Source organism: Sminthopsis crassicaudata, chromosome 3 (assembly GCF_048593235.1).
Source record: "Sminthopsis crassicaudata isolate SCR6 chromosome 3, ASM4859323v1, whole genome shotgun sequence".
In the NCBI taxonomy this organism is placed as follows: domain Eukaryota; kingdom Metazoa; phylum Chordata; class Mammalia; order Dasyuromorphia; family Dasyuridae; genus Sminthopsis; species Sminthopsis crassicaudata.
In genome coordinates this window covers 319,913,216-319,936,708 of record NC_133619.1, presented here as the reverse complement: position 1 = coordinate 319,936,708, position 23,493 = coordinate 319,913,216, and the positions used below count along the sequence as shown (strand labels likewise).

At 34.4% G+C, this 23,493-nt stretch overlaps 2 protein-coding genes across 5 annotated transcripts in view; one reads left to right on the top strand and one right to left on the bottom strand.

Annotated features, from left to right (window-relative positions):
* Positions 1–22,274, bottom strand: part of QTRT2 (queuine tRNA-ribosyltransferase accessory subunit 2) — a 46,408-nt gene extending 24,134 nt beyond the window's left edge. Inside the window, exons 1-4 of one of the 2 annotated variants that reach the window (XM_074301235.1) lie at positions 22,172–22,274; positions 7,274–7,494; positions 4,240–4,295; positions 340–416 (exon numbers count right to left, since the gene is read on the bottom strand). In XM_074301235.1, the coding sequence (XP_074157336.1) occupies positions 340–416; positions 4,240–4,295; positions 7,274–7,473 (333 nt within the window). In that variant the 5' untranslated portion in view covers positions 7,474–7,494; positions 22,172–22,274. Of the gene's footprint in view, positions 1–339; positions 417–4,239; positions 4,296–7,273; positions 7,495–16,023; positions 17,277–22,171 lie in introns of those variants that run through there. The other variant, XM_074301236.1, reaches the window with a different exon arrangement.
* A 17-nt stretch (positions 22,275–22,291) lies between these two features.
* Positions 22,292–23,493, top strand: part of CCDC191 (coiled-coil domain containing 191) — a 97,969-nt gene continuing 96,767 nt past the window's right edge. For 2 of the 3 annotated variants that reach the window (XM_074301230.1, XM_074301229.1), the window contains exon 1: positions 22,294–22,652. In XM_074301230.1, the coding sequence (XP_074157331.1) occupies positions 22,563–22,652 (90 nt within the window). In that variant the 5' untranslated portion in view covers positions 22,294–22,562. Of the gene's footprint in view, positions 22,653–23,493 lie in introns of all 3 variants that reach the window. The other variant, XM_074301231.1, reaches the window with a different exon arrangement.

Genomic DNA, 23,493 nt, shown 5'->3' with positions numbered 1-23,493 from the left:
TGAGTTCAACTTAACACTGCCTAGCTGGGTGACCTTGTGCAAGTCACTTAACCCCAAGCCTGGGGAAGGTGGGGAGGGGGAAACCAGCCAAAGCCCAATCCTATCCTTCTTACCTAATAGGCATTATCATTCCCTACCATACACTACCTTATTTATATTTGTAGCAATAAAGCCAGGGGTTGTAAAAAGTAGAAAAAAAAGATCAGAGTTTTTAAAAGGCTAACAATTTATTCCTTTTTTTTTTTTCCTTTTCCATCTAATCCTTTAATATCTTAGGACTATAGCAGTCTAGATTCCCTAGTACAAAACAGGTTTCATAGGGTCTTTACAAAAACATACCTTGTTAGTTACGTAGCCAGCTGGACAGGTGTTGACAGGATCATGGAGGGAACAATAGAAAACTGATTCTGGCATTCCTGTCCAAACAAGAAAAAAGAAACTGAAAGATTTTAGGTCAATGATTTTACAATATTGCAAATACAGTATTTTCTATTAATGAATGCAAAAGAGAAAAAAAATAAACAAAAACTCAGACATAGATGAGATTCCCATCAATTAGAAATAAATCTAATGTGGTAAAATTCAGACACACAACACCTAGAATTTTCAATTAATCAATCAGCAAATGTTTATTAGTTCCTGTGAACCAAGCACAATAGTAGTTTCCAGGGATATAATGAATGAAACAATCCTTTCTCTCAAGAAGCTTAAATTCTAATGGAGGAAATAAGTACAAAGATAAGCATATATGAAATAAGTATTAAAAAAAAAAAGATACAAATAAATATAAAGTAATTAAATACAGGGAAGTCTGAAAGAGAGGTACTGGCAATTGAGAGAGGAAAGGCCTCAAATAGAAGATAGTATTTAAGCTGAATTTTGAAAGAACTTAAAACTAATTGATTAATTAGAAAGATGCTATAATATTGTTAACTAATGAAGAAATACCAAAACATACATGTTGATTAGTTATAAATCCAGGATGAGAATAAGTACAAAAAATGAACTAGTAGCAGGAAGGTGAACCACTACAACTAGGCTACACATGGAATTTGATAAAAGAATGCATCACTCACTTATTTATGGGGAAAAAAATGGTTCACTGGGATACTTATAATCTTTCTATGACAGCAGGGGCTCTTAACCTAGGATCTATGATCTTAGGTTTTTTTTTTTTTTTTTTTTTTTTAACTATCTAATTTCAATAAAGTTTACAATCCTATGTTTTATTTCATGAATTTAAAAACAACATTCTGGGAAGGAGTCCATGGACTTCACCAGACTGCCAAAGAGACCCAGCACAGACCAAAAAAAAAAGTTTAAAATTCTTGAGTTGGAGGAATAAAACAATTTTGGAACACCAAACCTAAAATATTCCTATTTAAAATACTTTAAATAACCTAAAATTAGAATGAAAAATTTCCTAAAGTAGCCAATAAAACTTGAACAAAATTGTTTTACTGAAACATTAAAAAAAAGCTTTACAGTTTTGCCATCTTAGATTCAATGCTTGGATTTGTTAAAGGCAACTCTAGACATTTTGTTTTCAATAACTTATTAATCTACACTTTGTTGACATAAATAAAAATCTATGTTTACTCTAAACCAAGGAGAGGTAGATGAGAATACCCTTTAAGCCAGAGTATTTAATTACCTTCCTAAAGAAGGCAGGAACTAGAAATCTTATATCTAGTAAGTTGTTTTAAGTTCCAATTATGATTCTATTCTAAAGATGATATTTGCCAATTCCCAACATCAAGCAAGTGAGCTCAGGTGGGAAGCAAGCAGATAAAGGCCGGTGCTCAGCCTTTTAGCTCCAACTAAGTCAGGTCTTCATAGTGTGGCTTCACTATTTTGTTTGCAATGATTTTCCCAGACATTAGAAACACCCATATTCAAATACAAGGAGAAGAAAACAATTTCAGAATAAAACACAAAGGAAAATTAGTAAAAAGAATACTAGACTTGAGAGTTAAGAGATGTGATTATGGATCTGCAAGTGTGTAAATCTGACTTTCATCCATAAAGTTAAGAGGGTTATACTAGGTAACCTTTAAAAAAACCTTCTCACTAGAAACTCCTATGATTCTTCTAATAGTTCTACATAATCCAGTCTCTTATTCTCCTCTACTCATTTGAATAGAACTGAAAGAGAAATATATGCAGATGCATTTCCTCTACCACTAAGCAAACTTCTAGGCTTCCATCCCATTTTTTCATTTAGTTACATATTTAAGGAAAACAAACTCATTTTAAAATTAAAATTAAATTTAAAAAATCTTTAAAAAGCAATATGTAAATTGGAAATCTCTCTCAAAAAAAAAGGTGTATAGTATCTTCAAAAACCAGATATATTATTTTTTGCTTTAGTAATAGTTTCAGATTATCCATACCATTCATCTATTTCTCATATAAGGATAATTAAGAAAATAAACATCAGATTTCTACCAAGATGCTCTAGAAAATAATATTCCTTTCTGTATTTGTATGTAATTTATACAAATATGACACAGTTTCAAAAGTTTCTATCAAAAAGTGTTACTGTAACTTTAAAAGGAATGGAATCTTGGAGTGACAGCTGAACTGTCTAGAATGAATCTGTGAAGAAAATGAGAGCTTATCATCATTTTGGAGAGACTACTATACCTAAGATGGATAAAGAGAAAATATAGGGAAAAAAAAAAAAGACAAAGATAACTTATTTCTAAAGAGAACTGAATTTAACCTTTATCTCACAAAGGAACACTGAGAGAATCCTTGAGAAAAGACTCTGATCTGTATCCCAAGAAAACTGAAGGGTGGGACTCTATTTGTAAGAGAAATCAAAATGCTGATTTGCTGAAATGATGGTTAAAAGTGACTCTGACACTGCTCTTTCTCACAGCTGACATACTGTATGTAATTATTCAAGTCTTTGCTTTATTTTTTAAACATGTTTAAAAACAAAGATTTAAATAATTATTTATAATTCATCACTAGCTTTGATAGTTATTGAAACCTAAGAAACTAAAGGGGTTGATATAGACAGATAATGAAATGTTTATGGGAAAAGAGGTTTCTCCAGTTTACTAAGTATTGCTCACTTAATAAATTTGTTGTTGTTGTTGCTCAACTGTTTTCAATTGTAACCAACTTTCTGTGATCCCATTTGGAGTTTTCTTGGCAAAGATACTAGAGTGATTTGCCTTTTTCTTTTCCAGCTCATTTTACAGATGAGGAATTGAGGTAGAGTTAAGTGACTTGCCTAGGATCATACATCTAGGACATGTTAAGACTGGATATGAACTCAGGGAGATAAGTCTTCCCCACTCCAGGCCAGCATTCCACTGGGCCACCTAGCTGCCCTACTTAATAAGTATTACTTATTAAATGACTAAAGAACAACTCATTAAACTCAGGACTTTAACTAATTAATTAACTTGAAATATGTTGTAATTGTATTAACTGATTAAAAAAATAACAGAGCATGCATGTTGATTACCTATGAAGCCAAGATAAGAAAAAACAAGAAAAATGATCTGATAGCAGGAAGGTGGATCACTTGACCTAGGTTACCCATGGGGAATATCAACTCTAAAACTTTGTCACTCTCCTGCATTTTTTTCTACTTCAGTTTAATAAAACAAACAAAAAAGGAGGGAGGGGAAGGAATTGTTCTGGGAATAATTAGAAGAAAATTAGAAGAAAAATTAGAAAATTAGAAGGAAAAAAATGAAGCTAAGAAATTCAACTACCATGTGTTCTCTTTCTTGAAGGCAATTCCAAAATACAGAAGCTTGATGATATCACGCATTAAAAATAACAAAAATCCTAAGGTGGGCTGGGATTTGAAAAAAACATACTGTACAAAGCCTTTCACTGAAATACAAAGGCTATTGGTGTCCAATTAATTTTTGGTGAAAGAAGAAAACTGACTGAGCAACAAACAGCAACACATAGATGTTTATGCCTCAGACACCTTTCACATAAGTAGTACTTTACTCTCAGAGCAGGAATTGTTAATGAAAGGAGAGACCCACAGAAGGTAAATGAGGACAATAACGGTCTCTGTTATGTTTTTTCCTGGAAGGAAGAGGATCTATCCACAAATGGAAATTGTCATAAGTACAAAATGATTCCTGCAATGAGGGAATTATTGCTAAGACATCACAACATATTCAGAAATGAATAGTTGTCCCTGCATTACCAAACTCTAAAATTAGGATATCAACAAACATATACTAATTATACAATTTTTACCTATAAATTTTCCAATTCCTTCTTTATATTCCTCCAAGATTTCATAGTGTTCGGCTCTGTGACCAAAAGAAAAAAAGAAAAGAAAAAAAGGTGACATAATAGCTAGAGAAAAATCTGCTTGAGTTTTTGATGAGGCAGAAAAAGCACACAAACACAAAATCATGTCACAGCAAAACTGGTCTTTCAGCAACAAAGGTCAGCCCCATTTAAAAGTCTTATTTTAGCTATCTCCAGTGAATGAAAACTTCAAAAACAATATATTTAGTAAAAACAGAAGAGACAAAGACCCTTTGATTTAAGACAGTTGGATTTCCTTTTCTCTCATCTCCCATCCCTAGAAAATCGTTATTTCATACAAGACTAGAGAATTAATTGATCATTCGTCAAGTACTTCAATGAGCATAAAAGTGATGGGATGAAAATGACACAGAATAGATAGAAAACCACAGGTGAGGCACAGATACTTTGTAACAATAATTTTCAGTTTTGTGGCCAGTAATTGGCAGAAAAAAAACTTCAAGCAGTGTGAATGGTGGCAACTACTCTGCTGGTTTTCAACTTCCCTGGGGCATCAGCTCTGAGCCTGGGTTTGAACCATCTCAAAAGCTAGTCAGGAACCTGGAATTCTGAGGCTGGCTCTTCAGTTCTCTACTAGGTCAACATATTTAGGAACAGAGGGTACAGTGTAACTCAGACCTTGGCCCTTATTATCTTTCTTTTGATACATCAGACATATCCTAAAACAAGAATCTAGGACAGGGTCGAAAGGGAAATCAGATTTAGTTCTTACAGCTCAAACTTGATACCAGTGGAGTTTTCTTGCTTCAGAGGTAACAGAACATGACTTATAACTTGTCAAGAGAATTTCGATAAACTCCAAAACAGCCTGTGCTTGCTGGGTTGGAAAGAGGGCTATTGCTTGCCTTGGGTTTATAATTCTTCCTCACTCTTACCTTGAATCACCAAGTAATAATGCTATTATTTATTGTTAGATCAGTGTCAATATCTTGAAACTACTTTTGTACTTTAGAGGTGAAAATTTTATGGCACCTTAATTAGAGTTAATATTCAATGCATTCCTATTTGCCGATAGACTAAAATATTTAAGTACCAACCTAGTACTTAAAACTCTTCACAGTTTGGTCTACCTTTCCAGATATTTCATATCTCCATAATTCTCAGTAAAGTTCCTCAAATACAGTAGGTGCAATGTAAATGCTAGCTATTAATATCATCATTATTATATATATTACATATATTACACATTTTATAAGATTATAATAGGATCTATCATTCTAACATTTTGTATTATATTATATATTGTATATATATTGAATTGTATATTATATATCACATATTCAGTCATATATTTAATGATAGTATTTTAATAATATTAATTTTTAACAATATTTATAATATATTTATAATGTTCCCTAGCATATGCCAGGCATTGTACCAAATACTTTACAAATATTATCGCACTGGTTCCTCACAACAATCCTGGGAGGGAGGTACTATTCACATTTTACAGATGAGGAAACCAAGAAAATCAGAGGTTAAATCACTTGCCCAATCACACAGCTAATAACTGTGGGAGGCTAGAGAAGAATTGAGCCTTCCTAACTCCAGATCCAGCACTCTATCCATTGTACCACCTACCTGTCATCCTTTCCACTAATGTTCTGGTCCACAGGTATCAAATTCAAATAGAAGCAGATTCTGGTAGCAACATGTTGACTTAGCTTCCAATTAACATTATCTATCTTGTACAGTGGCACAGTGGATAGAGTGCCAGGCCTGGACTCAAAAAGCCCTAAATTCATCTGCTCTTGCCTCAGTTTCTCCATCTGTTAAATAAGCCAGAGAAGGAAATAGCAAACAGGGTCACAAAGAATTGGCCAGAACTGAAACTACTGAACAAACTGTATTTTTATTTATTTTATTTAATATTTTCCAATTATACTGGATGAACTAGACCAGTTTTGCCAGCACATTTCTGTTCTATCTGACTCTTACTCATACATATTATTTGTACTCCCATCTTGCCATAAATCGTCCATTATCTTTAAGGTACATTCCTTCTACATTACTGCCGCTCAAAATCTTTATCTTCAAAGTTAGGTGCCATACCCTTTGCAAAGTTTTCCCAAATCTTTTATTTTCACTGCTATCTTTTTCTTCAAATCATACATGTAATATGCTGGATTTAAAGTTAAGAACTGAGGTTATAATGAGATGATTGATGCCAATTCCAATGATCTTGTGATGAAGAGAGCCATCTACATGCAGACAGAGGACTGTGGGAACTGAGTGTGGATCACAACATAGCATTTTCACTCTTTTTGTTGTTTGCTTGCATTTTGTTTTCTTACTCATTTTCTTTCCTTTCTGATCTGATTTTTCTTGTGAAAAAAAGAGAATTATATAAATATGTTTACACATATTGGATTTAACATATATTTTAACATATATAACATATATTGGATTGCTTGCCATCTAAGGGAGGGGATGGGGGGGAAGGAAGGGAAAATCTGAGACACAAGGTTATGCAATGTTGAAAAATTACCTGTGCATGTTTTGAAAATAAAAAGCTTAAAATTTTTTTTAAAGAACTAAAGTTGTTTTGTTTTGCCTCAGATACTTCCTAACTATGGAAACTTTAGCAAGTCACTTCAACTTTCTGAGTCTGAGTTTTCTCATTTGTTGCAAAGACCAAATAAAACAATATACGTAAATAACTTTTGCAAACCTTAAGGCACTATATAAACGTGGGTTTTTATTACATTGTTCTATAAAGGACATGATTGATTCTCCAATAGAAGGTAATGCTTTTGATGGCAGGAGTTGCTGTATACTCAGCACCTAGCTCAAACCTCACATACAGTGGACCCTTCATAAATGTCTGTTGAACTGAAACAAACCTCACATCTACATGTCTGCATAAAGAACATAGGTTTTAGATACCAAACAGCCTGAAATGATTACTTTAAGCTTGTTATTTATAATAACAGATGTAATGAGGACCAATATTTACAATGAAGACAGGGTGAGTTGAGTCATGACTGGAATCCCACTGATGACCTGCAACGTTTCATGAGTCAGATGTGGAGCTGATCCAGTTCTAGTATACAGCAGGCAACCTGGAAACTCCATGGTGCGGTCCCCTTTCTTTCCCAAGTTATTTAATGTTCCAAGACGACAGCCCTGAACCACCCTGGAGAGATTCAATTTCATCCTGAAGTTATTTACTGGTTCCTGATAGGAAAAAAAAAAAAAAAAGCATTTGTAAGAAGGAAATCTTTGATACGAAAGTCAAACCACATTCCATGGTCCCAGGTATTAATATTTTTAGATCCATCTTGCATCAATGAGGTGACATGAAGCAATAGCCAATGAGAAAAAAATGAGTTTGATTGCTATCTCAGACATTTACTAGATGTCAGAGCCCAGGGCAAAGGTTCTATCAACCTCAATTTCTGCACCTATAAAAATAGGAAAAATAACAGCATTCTTGTCACAGAGTTGTTTTAAGGATGAGATACTATATGTAATGTATTTATCAAACTTAAGACTAGATAAATGCTAGCTAATATCACTAGAGGAATTAGAGAGGAATTGGACTTAAAAAGCCTTCCTCAAGGTTGCAAATAATGACAAATCCAGAACTCAAAAGTCTTTTGAGTTTTCAGACCTTCCTTAATCCATAAAATAGCAACAATAGTATTTTTGGGTACAAATTAAAATGAAACAAATGAAAAAGTAGAAAATTTTTTTTAAAAATCACATGAATCTGTTGGAATTTTCTTAGGATAACAAAGTCTTGTGATACAAAGTGCCATCCACATCCATAGAAAGATTACAGAGACAGAATATGGATCAAAGCATAGTATTTTCACTTTGTTGTTGTTGTTTGCTTGCTTTTTTTTTCCTTTTTCATGTTTTCTTCCCTTTGAATCTGATTTTTCTTGCACAGCATAATGAATATGGAAATATGTTTAGAAGAATTGCATGTGTTTGACCTATATCGGATTGCTTACTGTATTGAGGAGAGGGGAAAGATAAAAAAAATTTGGAACACAAGGTTTTGCAAAGGTGAATGTTGAAAACTATCTTTGCATGTATTCAAAAAATTAAAGTACTATTAAAATTATAAATTGATTTTTTAAAAAAGAATAACATAAAGCCTTTGAAAACTAAGAGCTGATGAAAAAAGAGAGTAGTGTTCCTGCTGTTTGCTCACCCTTTTCAGAGATCAAATTTTTTTTCCCCTACTAGTACTTGAAGTTCATTCTCAAAACTTCAAGGTGATCATTTCTGTTTTCTATTAGTAAATTCCAGTGATTCCCAATATAGTTCAGGAATTTAATTGGCATATTTCTGGCCTATATTAGCTTGCAGATCAAGAATAGAAAAAAACAAACAAACATATTCCTATTTTAACCATTTCCTCTAGAATCACCTGAGATATAATTTTAAATATAGCATGAGATTTTCTGTTAAGGCATGGCAACTTATTTTCACGTGTATATAGTTCTTCAAATAATTCTTGATCTTATGGATTCATTTAAGTACCACATTTTCTGAATTTTTTTCCAACAAAATTCTTACCTGGGAAATGAAGATTTTATTCTTAATAGTCCCTTATATTTCAAGATCTTTTCCCATTGATTTACAAAATCTTAAGTTTAATAATATCCACTCTGTAAGTGGAGAAATTAACTCAGAAGATTGAAAGACCCTATTGCCAGCCTTGAAAAAAATTCTCACCAAGAAAATTCCCCAGGAAAATGAACCTAATTCCCTCAAGGATTAAAAGCATTTACATTTAAACCTAATGCCCAACATACATTTGAAATTTTAAAAATTAAGTTTTCTTTTTTTTGTTTGTTTTGGCTCAATAAAAGCATTTTTGTTTTTGCTCATTTTATGTAATCGATATACACAGTATAAAGAAACTGAAAATGCAATAAGTCTGCTTATTTTCTTACAAATTAAACTAGAAGTCTTGTTTCAAGTACTCAAAGAGAAGCAGCCATAAATATTAGTCAATAAAATATAAAGAAAGTAAGAAGTTAGGTTTGTTTTAGCTTAATAATAGCAACTAAAAAAATAAAAATTAAATTAAAACCAAAATTTCATTTAATAAAATCAGTTAATATAAATCAAGGATGTTTATGCCCCTAAAAGTTGTGGAAAAAATATAAAATCAAAGAAAAAAATTACACTATATTATATGATGAAAAAAAAAAAAGAATCACTTAGCTCCTTTAGGACAGGAATAATTTTTGGTTTTATTTCTAGATCTTCAGCATTCAGAGCAGTGCCTTGCACATATTAAGAATTTAATAAATACTTGCTGAATTGAACAAAAATGTTCAAAGTTTACTAACACATTGTGTAAAGGGCTAGAACTGAGCAATGCACTTGGATAATGAAGCACATGAGACTAATTGCCAATTGGCCGGTTCCCTATTAACTTGTTTGAAGGTTGACCCTTCCCAACTGTTCTGTGATTGGTGGGACAAAGAGGGGGGAAGTGACTTGTGTGGGAGGAGTAGGAGGAGGAGAAACTTAGGTCATGAAACTCATGCTCTCTCACACACTCGTGACCTGGCATAGGAGGGTGACGGTAAAAGATCAAGAATAAAGACGTTTAGTGATCCTGACTCCGGCTGATTTCTGGGAAGATAGAGTTCCAGCATTTGGCGCCCAACATGGGGCGCCATTTGTAACTGCCAGGAGGGCATGTTACAACATTGCTGCATTATGGTTTTTTTAAGAGAATGTTTCTTTTATATTTATTGGCTCGGTACAGACAATTATTGATAGCAAGTAATAAAAATCGTGCCCACAAAGGCCTGAGCCCTTTTTAGGCAAAAGTTCTACTTTTAAAACCTGTGTTTCAGAACACTAAAAGCAGGGGGAAGAAAATGAATCAATACATATACTAATTGAATTCTGAGGAATCTACAAAACATGTGTCCCTATTTCTTTAAGGTATCAACAAGGGGAAATGCTATTCAAACCTAGATTCTGGTCAATCAGGATCACTGATCTACACTCTGGCAAAATATTTGACCAAAGCTTTTGGATTATCCTTATAGGCAACTTATGGACTAAAGGGCAGGTGGATACAGAATTGATAAACAATCAGAACCAAAGAATAATCATTGATAGCACTATATAAACATGAGGAAAGCCATCAGTGAAATCTGTCCCAAGAAATCTGTCCTGGGTCCTGTGTTATCTACATTTTTATGCAGCATAAGATAACCTCTGAAGGTATCCCTTCCAGTTCAACATTTATGATCACTGATTCTATAAAATTTTAAGCTTAATACTATTCACCCTGTTACTAGAGAAACTAACTCAGAAAATTGAGACCCTGTCTTTTTTTTCCCTTTTCTTTTTTACAATTCTCACCACAGAAAACTGGGACACTGATACATTGTTGGTGGAGTTGTGAAAGAATCCAGCCATTCTCGAGAGCAATTTGGAACTATGCCCAAAAAGTTATCAAACTGTGCATACCCTTTGATCCAGCATTGCTGCTATTGGGCTTATATCCCAAAGAAATACTAAAGAAGGGAAAGGGACCAAAATGTTTGTGGCAGCTCTTTTTGTTGTAGCTAGAAACTGGAAGTTGAATGGATGTCCATCAATTGGAGAATGGTTGGGTAAATTGTGGTATATGAAGGTTATGGAATATTATTGCTCTGTAAGAAATGACCAGCAGGAGGAATACAGAGAGGCTTGGAGAGACTTACATCAACTGATGCTGAGTGAAATGAGCAGAACCAGAAAATCGCTGTACACTTCAATGCTGTATGAAGATATATTCTGATGGAAGTGGATATCTTCAACATAAAGAAGATCCAACTCACTTCCAGTTGATTAATGATGGACAGAAATAACTATACCCAGAGAAGGAACACTGGGAAGCAAATGTAAATTGTTAGCACTACTGTCTATCTACCCAGGTTACTTATACCTTCGGAAGCTAATAATTAATGTGCAATAAGAAAATGGTATTTACACACATATATTGTATCTAGGTTATATTGTAACACATGTAAAATGTATGGGATTACCTGCCATCGGGGGGAGGGAGTGGAGGGAGGGAGGGGATAATTTGGAAAAATGAATAAAAAAAAAATTTAAAAATAATTAAATAAATAAATAAATAAAATAAAATTCTCACCACAAAAATTTCCCAAGAAAGTGAGCCTGAAGGAAAGTACATATGTGATACTTATCATATTTATAGATGACATGTAACTGAACATGTCAGATAACAGAATTAGAATCTAAAAAAAAAAAAATGCTGGCTAGACTAAAAGACTGAATTTAATAAGATGACATTTAATAGAGAGAAACTTCTATATTAGTATGGAAAGAAAGTTTGGGTTCAAAAAATAAATTTTATAAGAACAAAATAGGAGAGTCTTGGCTAGATCCCAATTTGTGTGAAACACGTGGAGGTCTTAATGAACTGGAAGATAAATGTGGATCAAAAATATGATATGGCAGTCAAAAAGCAATTTCAGCCTTAAGATGAATTAAGACAGGCAAGGGAAGTGCTATACTCTGCCTTGGTTTTTTTTTTCCTAAAGGAACAAGTAACGAGCTTTTTGACAAAGATTACATTTAATATGCCTATCAAAATTCTGAAAAACTATTCCTGTTACCAAATTCAACTTGCCTTTTACCCCAGGGTGGGACAAGTTACCACAAATATTTCCATCCTTATTATCAGATGTCCTAAGTGAGGAAGGTTAATTTCAAAGATATCAAGGGTAGGAAAGGTAAGTATATTCTCCTGCCCCTTCTCCAAAACTTAGTAGCACATGCTCTCCTAATGAATAATTATGTGGTTTTATATATATATATGGTAATATGTGGTAAACTTTAGTTCTATACCATAAAAAGATAAAAGCAAACACTCTCATTCTCCCTCTGTGTCTCTTTCAACAGGTGGAATTATTGAGGGATCTAGATCAGTTGAGCATAAAAGTTATGAAAGTCTGGTAGGCTCTCTCAAGGTCTTTCAAATTTCTTTTACTCTATCAGCCTTCTCCATCCTGATGCAATTATCAGAATCTAGGTCAGGGTTGAAGGACACATACAGTAAACTCTGCAATTTGAGGCTGGGTCTCTGCTGTTTACATAAAGCAGAAGCATTGCTGGTTCAGCTGTTATCAAGTCACAATCTTCCTTCTCTCCTAGAAGGTTTAAGAAAGCTAACTGGCCAAAGAGCTCAGGTCCAGTTAAAACACACACATTTGAGATCCTTGGCATATTTACACATAAATACTCATTGACCTGGGAGAAATCTCTATGCTCTGCTTCTCATAATTGTCCTAAAGATAATATGTAATCAGTAGTCAGCAGCATTGGAAAGTAAGTTAACCACAGAATGAAGCAAGTGCTCAGCTAGAAAAGCAATATCCTGAGAACAACCTTGAAAAAAAAGTACCTTTATCATAGGGAAAGAGAGGGCAAAACCTTCTGGTTAAATAGAGGAAAAAGAGGAGGGGGAACCTTCTACACTTTTGATGAGTATCTTTCAGGCCATATTTAATAGGCTCTGTCTATGAGGTGATGTCCAATATAGGTATTAACATGAAAGGAAAAAGGAAAAATAAACCATACTTAGTATGTTTCTTTAACTTAGGAGTTTCTCTATAGGATTTCCCTGAAGTTGAAAGAGACAATAACAGCAAAAATAATAATGTCGGCTTCATTGATCACTCAGTATCATTCCTAAAGGTAGAAATTCATGTATTAGTAGTACCTTGTATGTTTTGCAGAAATATGCTTATATGATACAGTTTTTTGTACTTCTATATTTCTTTTTCAATGGATGGAAGGAAGTAGGAGGGAGGAAAAAATGAATTTTTGATAATTGAAAGATTTATTTTTTTAAGTTAGTACTTCAAATCACAAAGTGGGTCAAAGCAATCAAAATAAGGTACTAGTTAATGAAAGAGCCCACCCTCAGTCATATTTGAGAATAGGATATGTTTTGCAGGATTTCATATGTTTATTGGAAATCATAAAAGGGAAATCACCCTTTTCAATGGCTGGAGGAGGAAGCAAAAAAATATGGAATTGAAGTAAAAAATTAAATAAGAGAATGGAAGAATACCATGAGAAACAACATGTAGCAACCTTTAGACAATCAAGGTCAGCTTCAAAAAAACGCTTTTTTTTCCCCTTATAATAGTCTAAAAATATTGTCTCATCTTGTCAAATAATTGTAAAGCAATTTTAATACTGCTTAACCTAAATACACAAATTTTATCTTTTACTTCAGACTATGAGTTGTAGTAATAGAAGATGCCTGTTCTTAATGAAATTCATATAAAAGTAATATGAAGCACAAGCCCAAGGGATTGTTAATATATTTCAAAAAATAAATGTGGGTTATTAGGGAGAGAAGGGGGGATAAGCAATGAGAAAGAAACTGAACATGTTACAAAGGTATTCTTTCACATTATAATGGTGTTTACTTATATTAAATTCTTGCAACATACCTCTATTGTTCAATTAAATGAAAAAGATGATTTTCCAGAATACAATATCAATTAAGTTAAACCCTTCTGTTTCTTAGAAGAACATATTACCATGGGAAATAGTCCCTGGTAAGAGGAAAATATTGCACAATGCAATTGTACATCAAAAATGTACATTTTAGATATAGGGATGAATGTTTTGGAAAGAAAGACTGAACTACTTAGGAAGAAAAAAGTAAAATTGGTTAAAATTCTTTTATTATATAAGTTATCAGATTTTGTTTTGCTGGCAAGACAACACGACTATATTTTGAATAAAGTGCAAAAAAAATGTGCAAATGATAGGACAATTAAAAAAGGTTAATCAGAAATCTGAATGTATTCTAAGAAACCAATTACAAGAGCAGAAGTATCAGGTGTTAAGACCCCCAATATATTATTTGATGATGTGAATTTTGGCTGGCATAGCAAAAATTCTTACAGTTTCTTGGAAATTTCATCCTTATCCTCTAAGTAAATATTATCATAACGTTCATAATGTTAAATGAATGTCTAGAAAAGTCCCATTATAACATGCATTCACAGAGGGATTTTTAAAAAATAACATTTTTTTACAACAAATTTTATTTTGAAAACACTTTGAAACTGTATTCAAGAAACAATTTTAACTAACAGACAATGATCCTCTGGGTGACTTAGTGGACTGAATGCTGGGTCTAAAATCATAAAGTTCAAATATGACCTCTGATATTTATCTGTTTGACCCTAAGCATGTCACTAAGCCCCTGTTTGCTTCAGTTTCATCACTGGCAAATGGGGAATATAAAAACATCTAACTCACAGGGTTGTCATGAGAATCAAATGGAATAACAATATGTGCAAAGAATAATACCTGGCACATAAAAGGTGCTTAATAATGCTTGTTCCCTTATTCCTTTCCTCCAAAAAAACTGAGCTAGTTCTATTAATCATAAAATAAGTTAGAAAAGCTCTTAAAATTATCTAAAATAACCTTTCACTATGTATTAGGTATTAAAAAAGAAAAAAAATGAAGATCCTATCTTGAAGGTAACTTATAAAATCTAATGTAATGAAAGACCTGGAGAGACTTGCATGAACTGATGCTGAGTGAAATGAGCAGGACTAAGAGATCATTACATACTTCAACAACAATAATAAATGATGATCAATTTTGATGGACATGGTCATCTTCAACAATGAGATGAATCAAATCAATTCTAATAGAGCAGTAATGAACTGAACCAGATACACCAAGCGAAAGAACTCTGGGAGATGACTATGAACCACTACATAGAATTCCCAATCCCTCTATTTTTGTCCACCTGCATTTTTGATTTCCTTCACAGGCTAATTGTACACTATTTCAAAGTCTGATTCTTTTTGTGCAGCAAAACAACTGTTTGGACATGTATACACATATTATATTTAATTTATACTTTAACATATTTAACATGTATTGGTCAACCTGCCATTTGGGGAAGGGAGTGGGGGGAAGGAGGGGGAAAATTAGAACAAAAGGTTTGGCAATTGTTGGTGCTGTAAAATTACCCATGCATATATCTGGTAAATAAAAACTATAAAAAAAAATCTAATGTAATAATGGAAAATAGGATATACATAGTTGTATATGATAGAGAAATTCAGACAAAGTACCTTAGAAAAATGTGAGAAAGATTTTTGGGGTTATTGTGAAGGGAGCCAGTCTAGGAAGATTTCATGGAAAAGTTACAAGTAGAGTTAATCTTGAAGGATTTCAAGGTAGAAGTAAGACAAAATATATTCCAGGAATGAAGGGCAATGTGCAGGAGTGAACATAGATAATGGAGAAGGGAACAGAACACAGACTGTATGAGGGAGAATAATGTAAAATGATAAACTAGAACCTGAGAGAAAACAGTAGAAGCTGATTACAATAGTCCAAATATGTGATACGGTCTGAAGGTGGTGGCATTTGGAGTTGAAAGTAGAGAACAAATCAAAGAAATACTATCCAGGTAAAATTGACAAGATTGACCAACTAATTGGACATAAGGCATCAGAAAGAGGAAATAATAAAGGCAGATTATAGCCAAAGGATGATGAATTCTGTTTGGGACATGTTTCTTTTAAGGGGCCACCTGGACACTGAGGTGAAAGATTGGTTTCTAGCCAGAAAAAGGAAACAAAGGAATACTGTCCAAAAAAGGGAGTACCTCTAGACATAGAAATCTCCAGAACTGTAAAATCTATACATGGAGAAGGCGCTTACCTCTCACAGATTACTCCAGTTTGTAGTAGCCACATTATTATCAGCAGTCTCAAAGGGGCAGGAAATACAAAAAGGCCATCATCTTCCTAGTCCTAAACATACTGACTTTTTATGGCTGCCCTGTTATATTGTTGATTTGCACTGAATTCAAATCCAACTAAAACCTGTAGAGCTATGGGGAGTGAGGGGAGGAAGTATTGGGAGATAATCAGGGTTAAATGACTTGCCCAGGGTCATACAGTTAATAAGGATCCAAGACTGGATTTGAACTCTGGTCCTCCTGACTCCAAAGATTTGTGACCCATAAAAAGTTTGACATAGTCTCTGGTAATTGATCATTTTATTAATTACGGTTAATGCATAATTAATAAAAAGGCCATTTGGCTATCCTTCCTAAACCAAGGACCCCTTATGGAACTCACTCATTTATATACCCTTGGAAGAGTGGGTATTTCTGAGAGTGGAAATCAACTGATTGTTTAACAAGTAAAGAGAGAATGAGTATAATGATAATTGGGTTTGTTCTAATGAGGGTTTCCCAGGGTGGATAACTCAGTCTTGGGCAAAGAGACTTCTCTTATCAGACCACTCCAGTTGAGGGCAATCTAGATAAAAAAGGGAATCCACTTCCACTAAGATCTGTCTGATTAAACACAATGGGCCAGAATCTACCAATTCAACTAAACTAGAATTTCTTTACCTTTTTTTTTTTTTTTTTCTTCAGACGGGGATTAATTTATGAATAAGGAAATAGAAAGGAGAAAAACCTAGGTCCTAATTCAATAACTCAATTAAAATTCAAAAGAGAAATAATCATTTCTCTCACCTATGATCGACCCATTGTACCACCTAACTGCACGAACTATAGGATGTTGTTTTTTTTTTAAAGACAAACTACTATCTAGCCCTACTTACCCTTCTTATACTTGTAAAATTGACTTTTTAAATTGAAGTATGTCCCTATCAAATCAGTCTTCTTGTCCATCAAGATCTTGTGGAACCCAGCCTTTTTTTTTATCCAAGGTACTTACTATCCCTGTTAGTCTGGTGTCCTCCACAATTTTGATAAGCATATCCATATTAAGGATAAAACAGATTACAACAGCACACATCCTTGGAGATGACATCAAATTACTGATTACATTTTGTGTTTGGCCATTCAAATAATACCAAATTAACCTCACTATACTAATCTTGAGCCAACAGATCTCTCAATTTTGTCCACAAGAACAGCAAATATGAGAACAAAAAAAAAAAAACTATAAAATGTTCTGGGAAACTATGCTAATAAATATACACATACAAATACACATACATATATAACACATTTATTCTCCTGATTAACAACCTAATATAGCCTCCTGGTTTTATAACTGAGGAAACTGAGATCCAGGTGTTATTCCAATTAAAACTTAGGTACTCTGACTTCAGGACTAGCATTCTTTCTATTGTACCATTGTTTTCTAAAGGTTGGTAAAGCCTTCAAAAATTAAAATTCTAAAAACAAACAGCAACAACTACTACGAGGAAGAAAATTATCCATGTGGATTTACAGAAAATAAACATTTTTTAAACACAGAAGATGGAGGAAGCAAAGGCAATTAAGGATAAATTAGAAAAGAGACCTGTGATTTCATTGGTTCAAGAAGCTTGCAGGTGAGGAAATTCCATCTGCCAGTACAAATAGGTACCTTTTCTGCAACTTATAATTTTTGAGTGCTACCTACAGTACCAAGAAGTTAAGTGACTTAAAGGCAAATAATGTACATACTAAAATAATGTACATTATTTGCAAATAATGTACATACTAAAACACTGGCAATAATTTCAGGAGTGCTAAAGCATTCTAAGGACTTAAAAAGAAACATTTTTAGTCTATTTGGAGAGGGGAAAAGAGGATGACAGAAGTGAGAAGCCTTCTTCAAATAAATGGAACAATGATAATAAATAAGGAGAAAATTAAATTGCTCAACTTATTTTGATTCTGTGTTTTCTGACAAAGAAAATGAACGCTACACTGAAAAGAAAGAAAGGCTAATAGGGAATGTATACTCAATGTAAATAAATAAAGAGATAAGTGGAAGAGCAACTGGCTGCCTCTGTTGAGTCCAAGTTATGCACAGATGAACATACTGTACATTCAAAGTATGAAAAGAACTGTAAGGTATAATTACTAAACCACTGAGGTTTTTATTTGTTTATTTGTTTGCTTGTTTCAGAAGGATCATGGAAATCATTTTGGGAAAGATGACTAAAGAGAAAAATAACAAAAGTTAGAAGGGCTATGAGAAACACATTAAGTTGGTGAAATCTGTGAATTGGTTCAACCATTATGAAAAAAAAAATGGAACAATGCATAAGAAACCTCTAAATTCTACACACTCTTGGACTGAGGCAAAACACGGTAAAGTGAATATCCACAAAAAGGTTAAAGAAAAAAAAACAAAAAACCGGCGTATATGTATAAAAATATGGCACCTTTTTATACTAGCAAAAAAAAAGTGGAAACTAGCTAAGTGCTTACTTATTGGGGAATCCCTAAACAAATTATGATAATTATGTGAATGTAATGGAATATGATTGCTTTAACAAGAATATCAAAATGGACAGTTTCAGGGGAAACTGAAAAGAACTCTAAGAACTGTTGCAGATTGAACTAACAGAACTAGAACAATTTATACAATGACATTGAAACAGATTGTGGTCCCTTTAAGAAACTGTATTTCCTTTTGATCCCTTTCAGAGTCTCAACTATTCCTGGGGAAGGCATAAGTTATATTTCCAGGATGCCAGGGCCTTTGATTCAATTAGAAATCCTGATCAAAAAGCACCCCTCAGAAGTGTTGTTAATTCCAATAGGATCCCCACCAAGATCCAATATAATAGCTTCCTTCAAAGAAGGTCTTTTGCAGATGGACCTCTATAGCTCACTCAGCTGCCATGAGTTTCTGTCCACTGAGAACTGCATTCTCAGTGAAAAACACCATTTTCCCATAGATCTGCCACTATAGAAGTCAGTCTCTTGGTAAACTGATTTCTATCTAACAATAATTTTCATTTTACAACTAATAATTCAGTTATAAGTGAATTCTTTCACTCCTAGAACCTGCAGCCAATTTAAAGGGGATTCTTAACAACCCTCTTATAGCCACTAACCTCTAGACCACCAGGAATCTAGACCACTCAAACAGCATCAACATCATAAAGAAAAACTTCTTTGAAAGATTTTAGAACTCTGCTCAAAGCAATGATAAATCATGATTCCAGAGAACTGAAGATAAGCACATTCTTCACATCCTGCTAGAAAGATGAACTTAATATGCCAAACGAGACCTACATTTTTGGATGTGGCCAATATGGAAATTTGTTGTATTTGACTATGCATATTTGTTATCAGAGTCTTCCATTTTATTGTGTTTAATTGTCTAATGGAAAGACTGTGAGGAAGAGAAAACATGTTTGTTGATTGACAAAAATAATAAAATTAAATTTGGAAGATAAATAAAATCATGGATAAAAGGGGAGGGTACTACAAAAACCAGAGAATGGCAAATGTCCTTATTTTAAACTGGAAATGAATAGAAATTGCAAACATTAGGCCAATCAGCCTCTGATATTTCTTCCAAATCTAGAACTATTATCTTTTCTAGGCTGACTTTCTTTGTAGGATTAGAATCCATAGGAGTTTTTCTTAGGCAACTCTGAACCTGGACTCAGAAAAATCCTAAGTTCAACTTCAGACCAGATCTTTACTAAGTGTGTGATCCTGGGCAAGTCATTTAGGCTATTTCCTCAACTGTAAAATGGAGATAATAATAGCACTTTCCTTTCAGGCTGTTGTTGTTATGATCAGTTTAGCTCAATGCCTGGCATAGAATAACAAAATATAAAAATTTAATTACTTCCTTTCCCTTCTCTAAACACTTTGAGACATGCTTTCTCCAGATCTAGTTATATATCAAATAAAGTCAAGTTTTCCTTTCTTTCCCTTCTTCCCTCCCCCCCCTTCTTTTTTTTTTTTTTAATATCACAAAGAGAACATTTTAAGGTGGGAGAGTCATTTCCCTCTATGGGAAGTAAAAGTGAAAGCCCAAATAGATAAAATTAAGGACATGACTTTGAGGCATATCCCATCTAATGAACAGAAAGAAATGAACAAGGATGGATCAAATAGTTAAATTTCAGAAAAGATAAATCTCACAGAATTACAGAGAGAAGAAAGCAATCAAATGCTATGGAAAAGTGAAGAAGAATAAGGTGTAAAAAAAAGTGAAGAGAATTATTAGTGAGAATGAGAATAAGGAGACAATGGGTGGTAAAGAGTAGGCAGCAGCAATTTCAGTTGTTTGCTCTTAGGAGTTTACTAGAAAGAGATATAAAATTATATAGCTAGATGGGATCCGGTCAAGTAAATGAAAGATTTCTTCAGGATGATGTGATCTAACCACATCACTTAAAAGAGTAAAAATAATATTTTAAAATGGTAACAATTAGTGAAAAGAACTAGGAAATAATGAATTTTGTAAGAATTGATAAGTAACGAACTAGAAAAAACTTGTTTGATGTTTTAGTTTTTTTTGTAATGTCAATAAATCCACCATTGAGAACACTAAAAAAAATAAATAGTTAAAACATATTATGACAACATAAGTAAAATGTTTTTCAGAAAGCAACATAGTGTTTTAAATTATCCAAGACCAAGAATTATATTCCTCTTAGTCACTGATCAACTGATGATAAAGTGATTTTAAAAAAATATTCTTTGCTGTTCTTTTCTAAAAATATAACTAAAATATACATTCACTAAAAATGAAAAACCTGAAGAAATCAAGAAACTAAAAGTATTTCTTAAAATGGAACTTGGCAAAGATTTCTAATGTACTTCAATCTTCCTAATTACAAAAGCTCCTATTTATTAAACTTTAGGAAGCACTTTTTAAAAACTGTCCTTTAAAAAAAAACTCTGCCCAAGTAATTTACACTGCTGCCTATTATATTGCCTAGATTACTACTACTGAAAACAGAAAAAACGACAATCTTATGAGTAGCACCAAAAACTAAAAAAATACAAATGTCATGATTTAGTCACATACATTTTACTATAAAGATACCCATGCTAATTTTCATCTACGTTAATGAAAAGGATTTAAAACTATTAAATTTATTATTTATTATTAAAAATCGCTAGGAATTCTAAAGCAAGTGATTCCATGTCTGACCTAAGTATTCCAGTGCCTATGCAAGAATTGTCCCACATTTAAAGTTATATCGACAGGGAGTGGGATGTGGGGAAGGAAACACTGCTATATTTACGTAGTAAAATAGGAGGGGGTCTCAATCTAGTCTACTCACAACAGAAAAACTACATTTTCAGCTCCTTACTAAGGAGTTGAATTCATATAATTACATAATATGTATATATGAGACGTTATTATAATGTATAACAAACATTTTGTAATGTTTATTATAAAGTATAACATATATAATTTATAAAGGCCCTTGGCCTTCCAAATTCTCTCAATCACATTCTTCCAGATTGTAATTCGGGAGCCAGGCCCTTAGGAGTAATCTGTCTCCACACCTCAGACAAAGCCATCAGGGGACACACCCACAGTAAAACATCTTTCCTGTAGTGGGGAGGATCTGGAAACACCATAAAGGGTGGTTCAGAGGAGTGGGGGGAAAGTCCTCAATTTGGAATCGGAAGTTGGAGGTTCAAATCCCGGATTCTGGCAACCGCCCTGAAATTCACGCACCCATCAATTTCTTCAAGTGCAAAATTTCTCCAATGATTGCTGTGCACTGTGCAACTGTGACTGTAACCCTGTACAATTTGTACATTGTAGCTCGACGAACATCGCTAAGATCCCCGCCAGGATATTTTGGATGCCAAGCTCCCACGGACGAAAACTAACTCTGGACAAGAAGGTCTAGCAAGTAGTCTGTCGCCTACTATATGGGACAGGGAAAGATGACCTGAGCAAGGCTCTAGGAAGAAGAAAAGTGTTTAAGGGCACGAAAGAGAGGCGGCCAAAGCTCCTGCAGCACCGGCAACAAGAGCCCACAGGAGAGTTTGTCCAAATTAAGCCAGGAAAAGTTCACCCCTTTCAAAAGTCCCAAACCCCTCTCCCGCCAGTCCCCGATTTACCGACTCGCTCCCACGTGTTCCGGGTCGCAGAATATCTCTCTATAGCTCCGCCTCCGAATCTAGCCAATTGGAACGAAATTCGTCATCATCCTGAGCGATGGAAGGCTAATTCCCGGGATCTGGCTGGGGGTGGAGAATAATGGAAACAGAGCTTTAGGCGTTGCTAAAGGCAACAGTGCGGACGCGTTATCCTTGTGCGCAGAACCTCCCGGGAATTGTGGTTCAGTCGCGCTTGAGAAGCCGCTTCTTGCTAGACAGAAGAACTACACTTCCCAGTGTGCATCGGAGAAGCTTCATTTGAAAACTCACCTAGCCGGTGCAGTTGCGGGTACGGCCGGCATCCCGAGGCTGAGGTTGAGAAATAAGTTACCTAGTGGGGGACCGGGCAAAGATGCCGGTGGGAACTCGGGAACCAGCTTCTTCGGGGAGAAGGACGGATCTTTATCGTTGGAAACGGTTCACCAAGAAACCGAATCCCAAGGTGATTGCAAGAGACAGTCTTGGGGTCCCTGGGGCTCGATTCCAAGTGGAGGTTGGCTTTGATACTGGCCGTTCCCGGAACCAACTCCCGCCCGGTCCTCATTCCCTGCCCCACGGACAGCTCCAGCCCCAGCTCTGCCCCCTCCACTCCCATCGCTGTCCCTTCCTCCCGCCCGACTTCCTTTCAGCCCCCATCACCTCCTCCAGAATGCTCTTCCCAAACTGTCTTCATTCCAGTGTCTTCCCCCTATTAATTATATCCTTTTTATCCTGTGTATGGCTTGCTTTGCTTATATTTGTTTGCACTTTGTTTCCCCCATTAGACTGTAAGCTCCTAAAGGGCAGGAACTTTTGCCTTTATATCCCCACTGCTTAGCATAGTGCCTGATGCACGGAAAGCGCTTGATAAATATTTATTGAAATGAATTGAAGATGGCACCAGGGCCAATGGGGCTCCAGCTATAAGAGTCCTAGAGTCAGCCACATCCAGTCTTGGAAGAGTTTTCCTTCCTCCCCCAAGTCCATGAGCTCGGGCTCTTCAGAGTGTTCTTTTGTGGCGTAGAAAAACTTGTTCTAAAAGCCTTACTTCATTCTGAGAACCCTTCAGAATTGGCCTTCCATAAAGTGGGCACATAATGGAGGCTTGTTACAGACTCCAGGTTTTGTTTTTTTTCTTTTTCTCATGTTTCATGGAGGTCTGGTTTAAATTTTTTTTTTAATTTTATTTCGGTAAATATTACCCAATTGCCTATAAAAAGGGATCTTATTTTTTTTAATGATATATCAGAATATGTATTTTCAAGAAAGTTTTTTCCCTTCTGTCTCATCTTCAAGACTTCCCT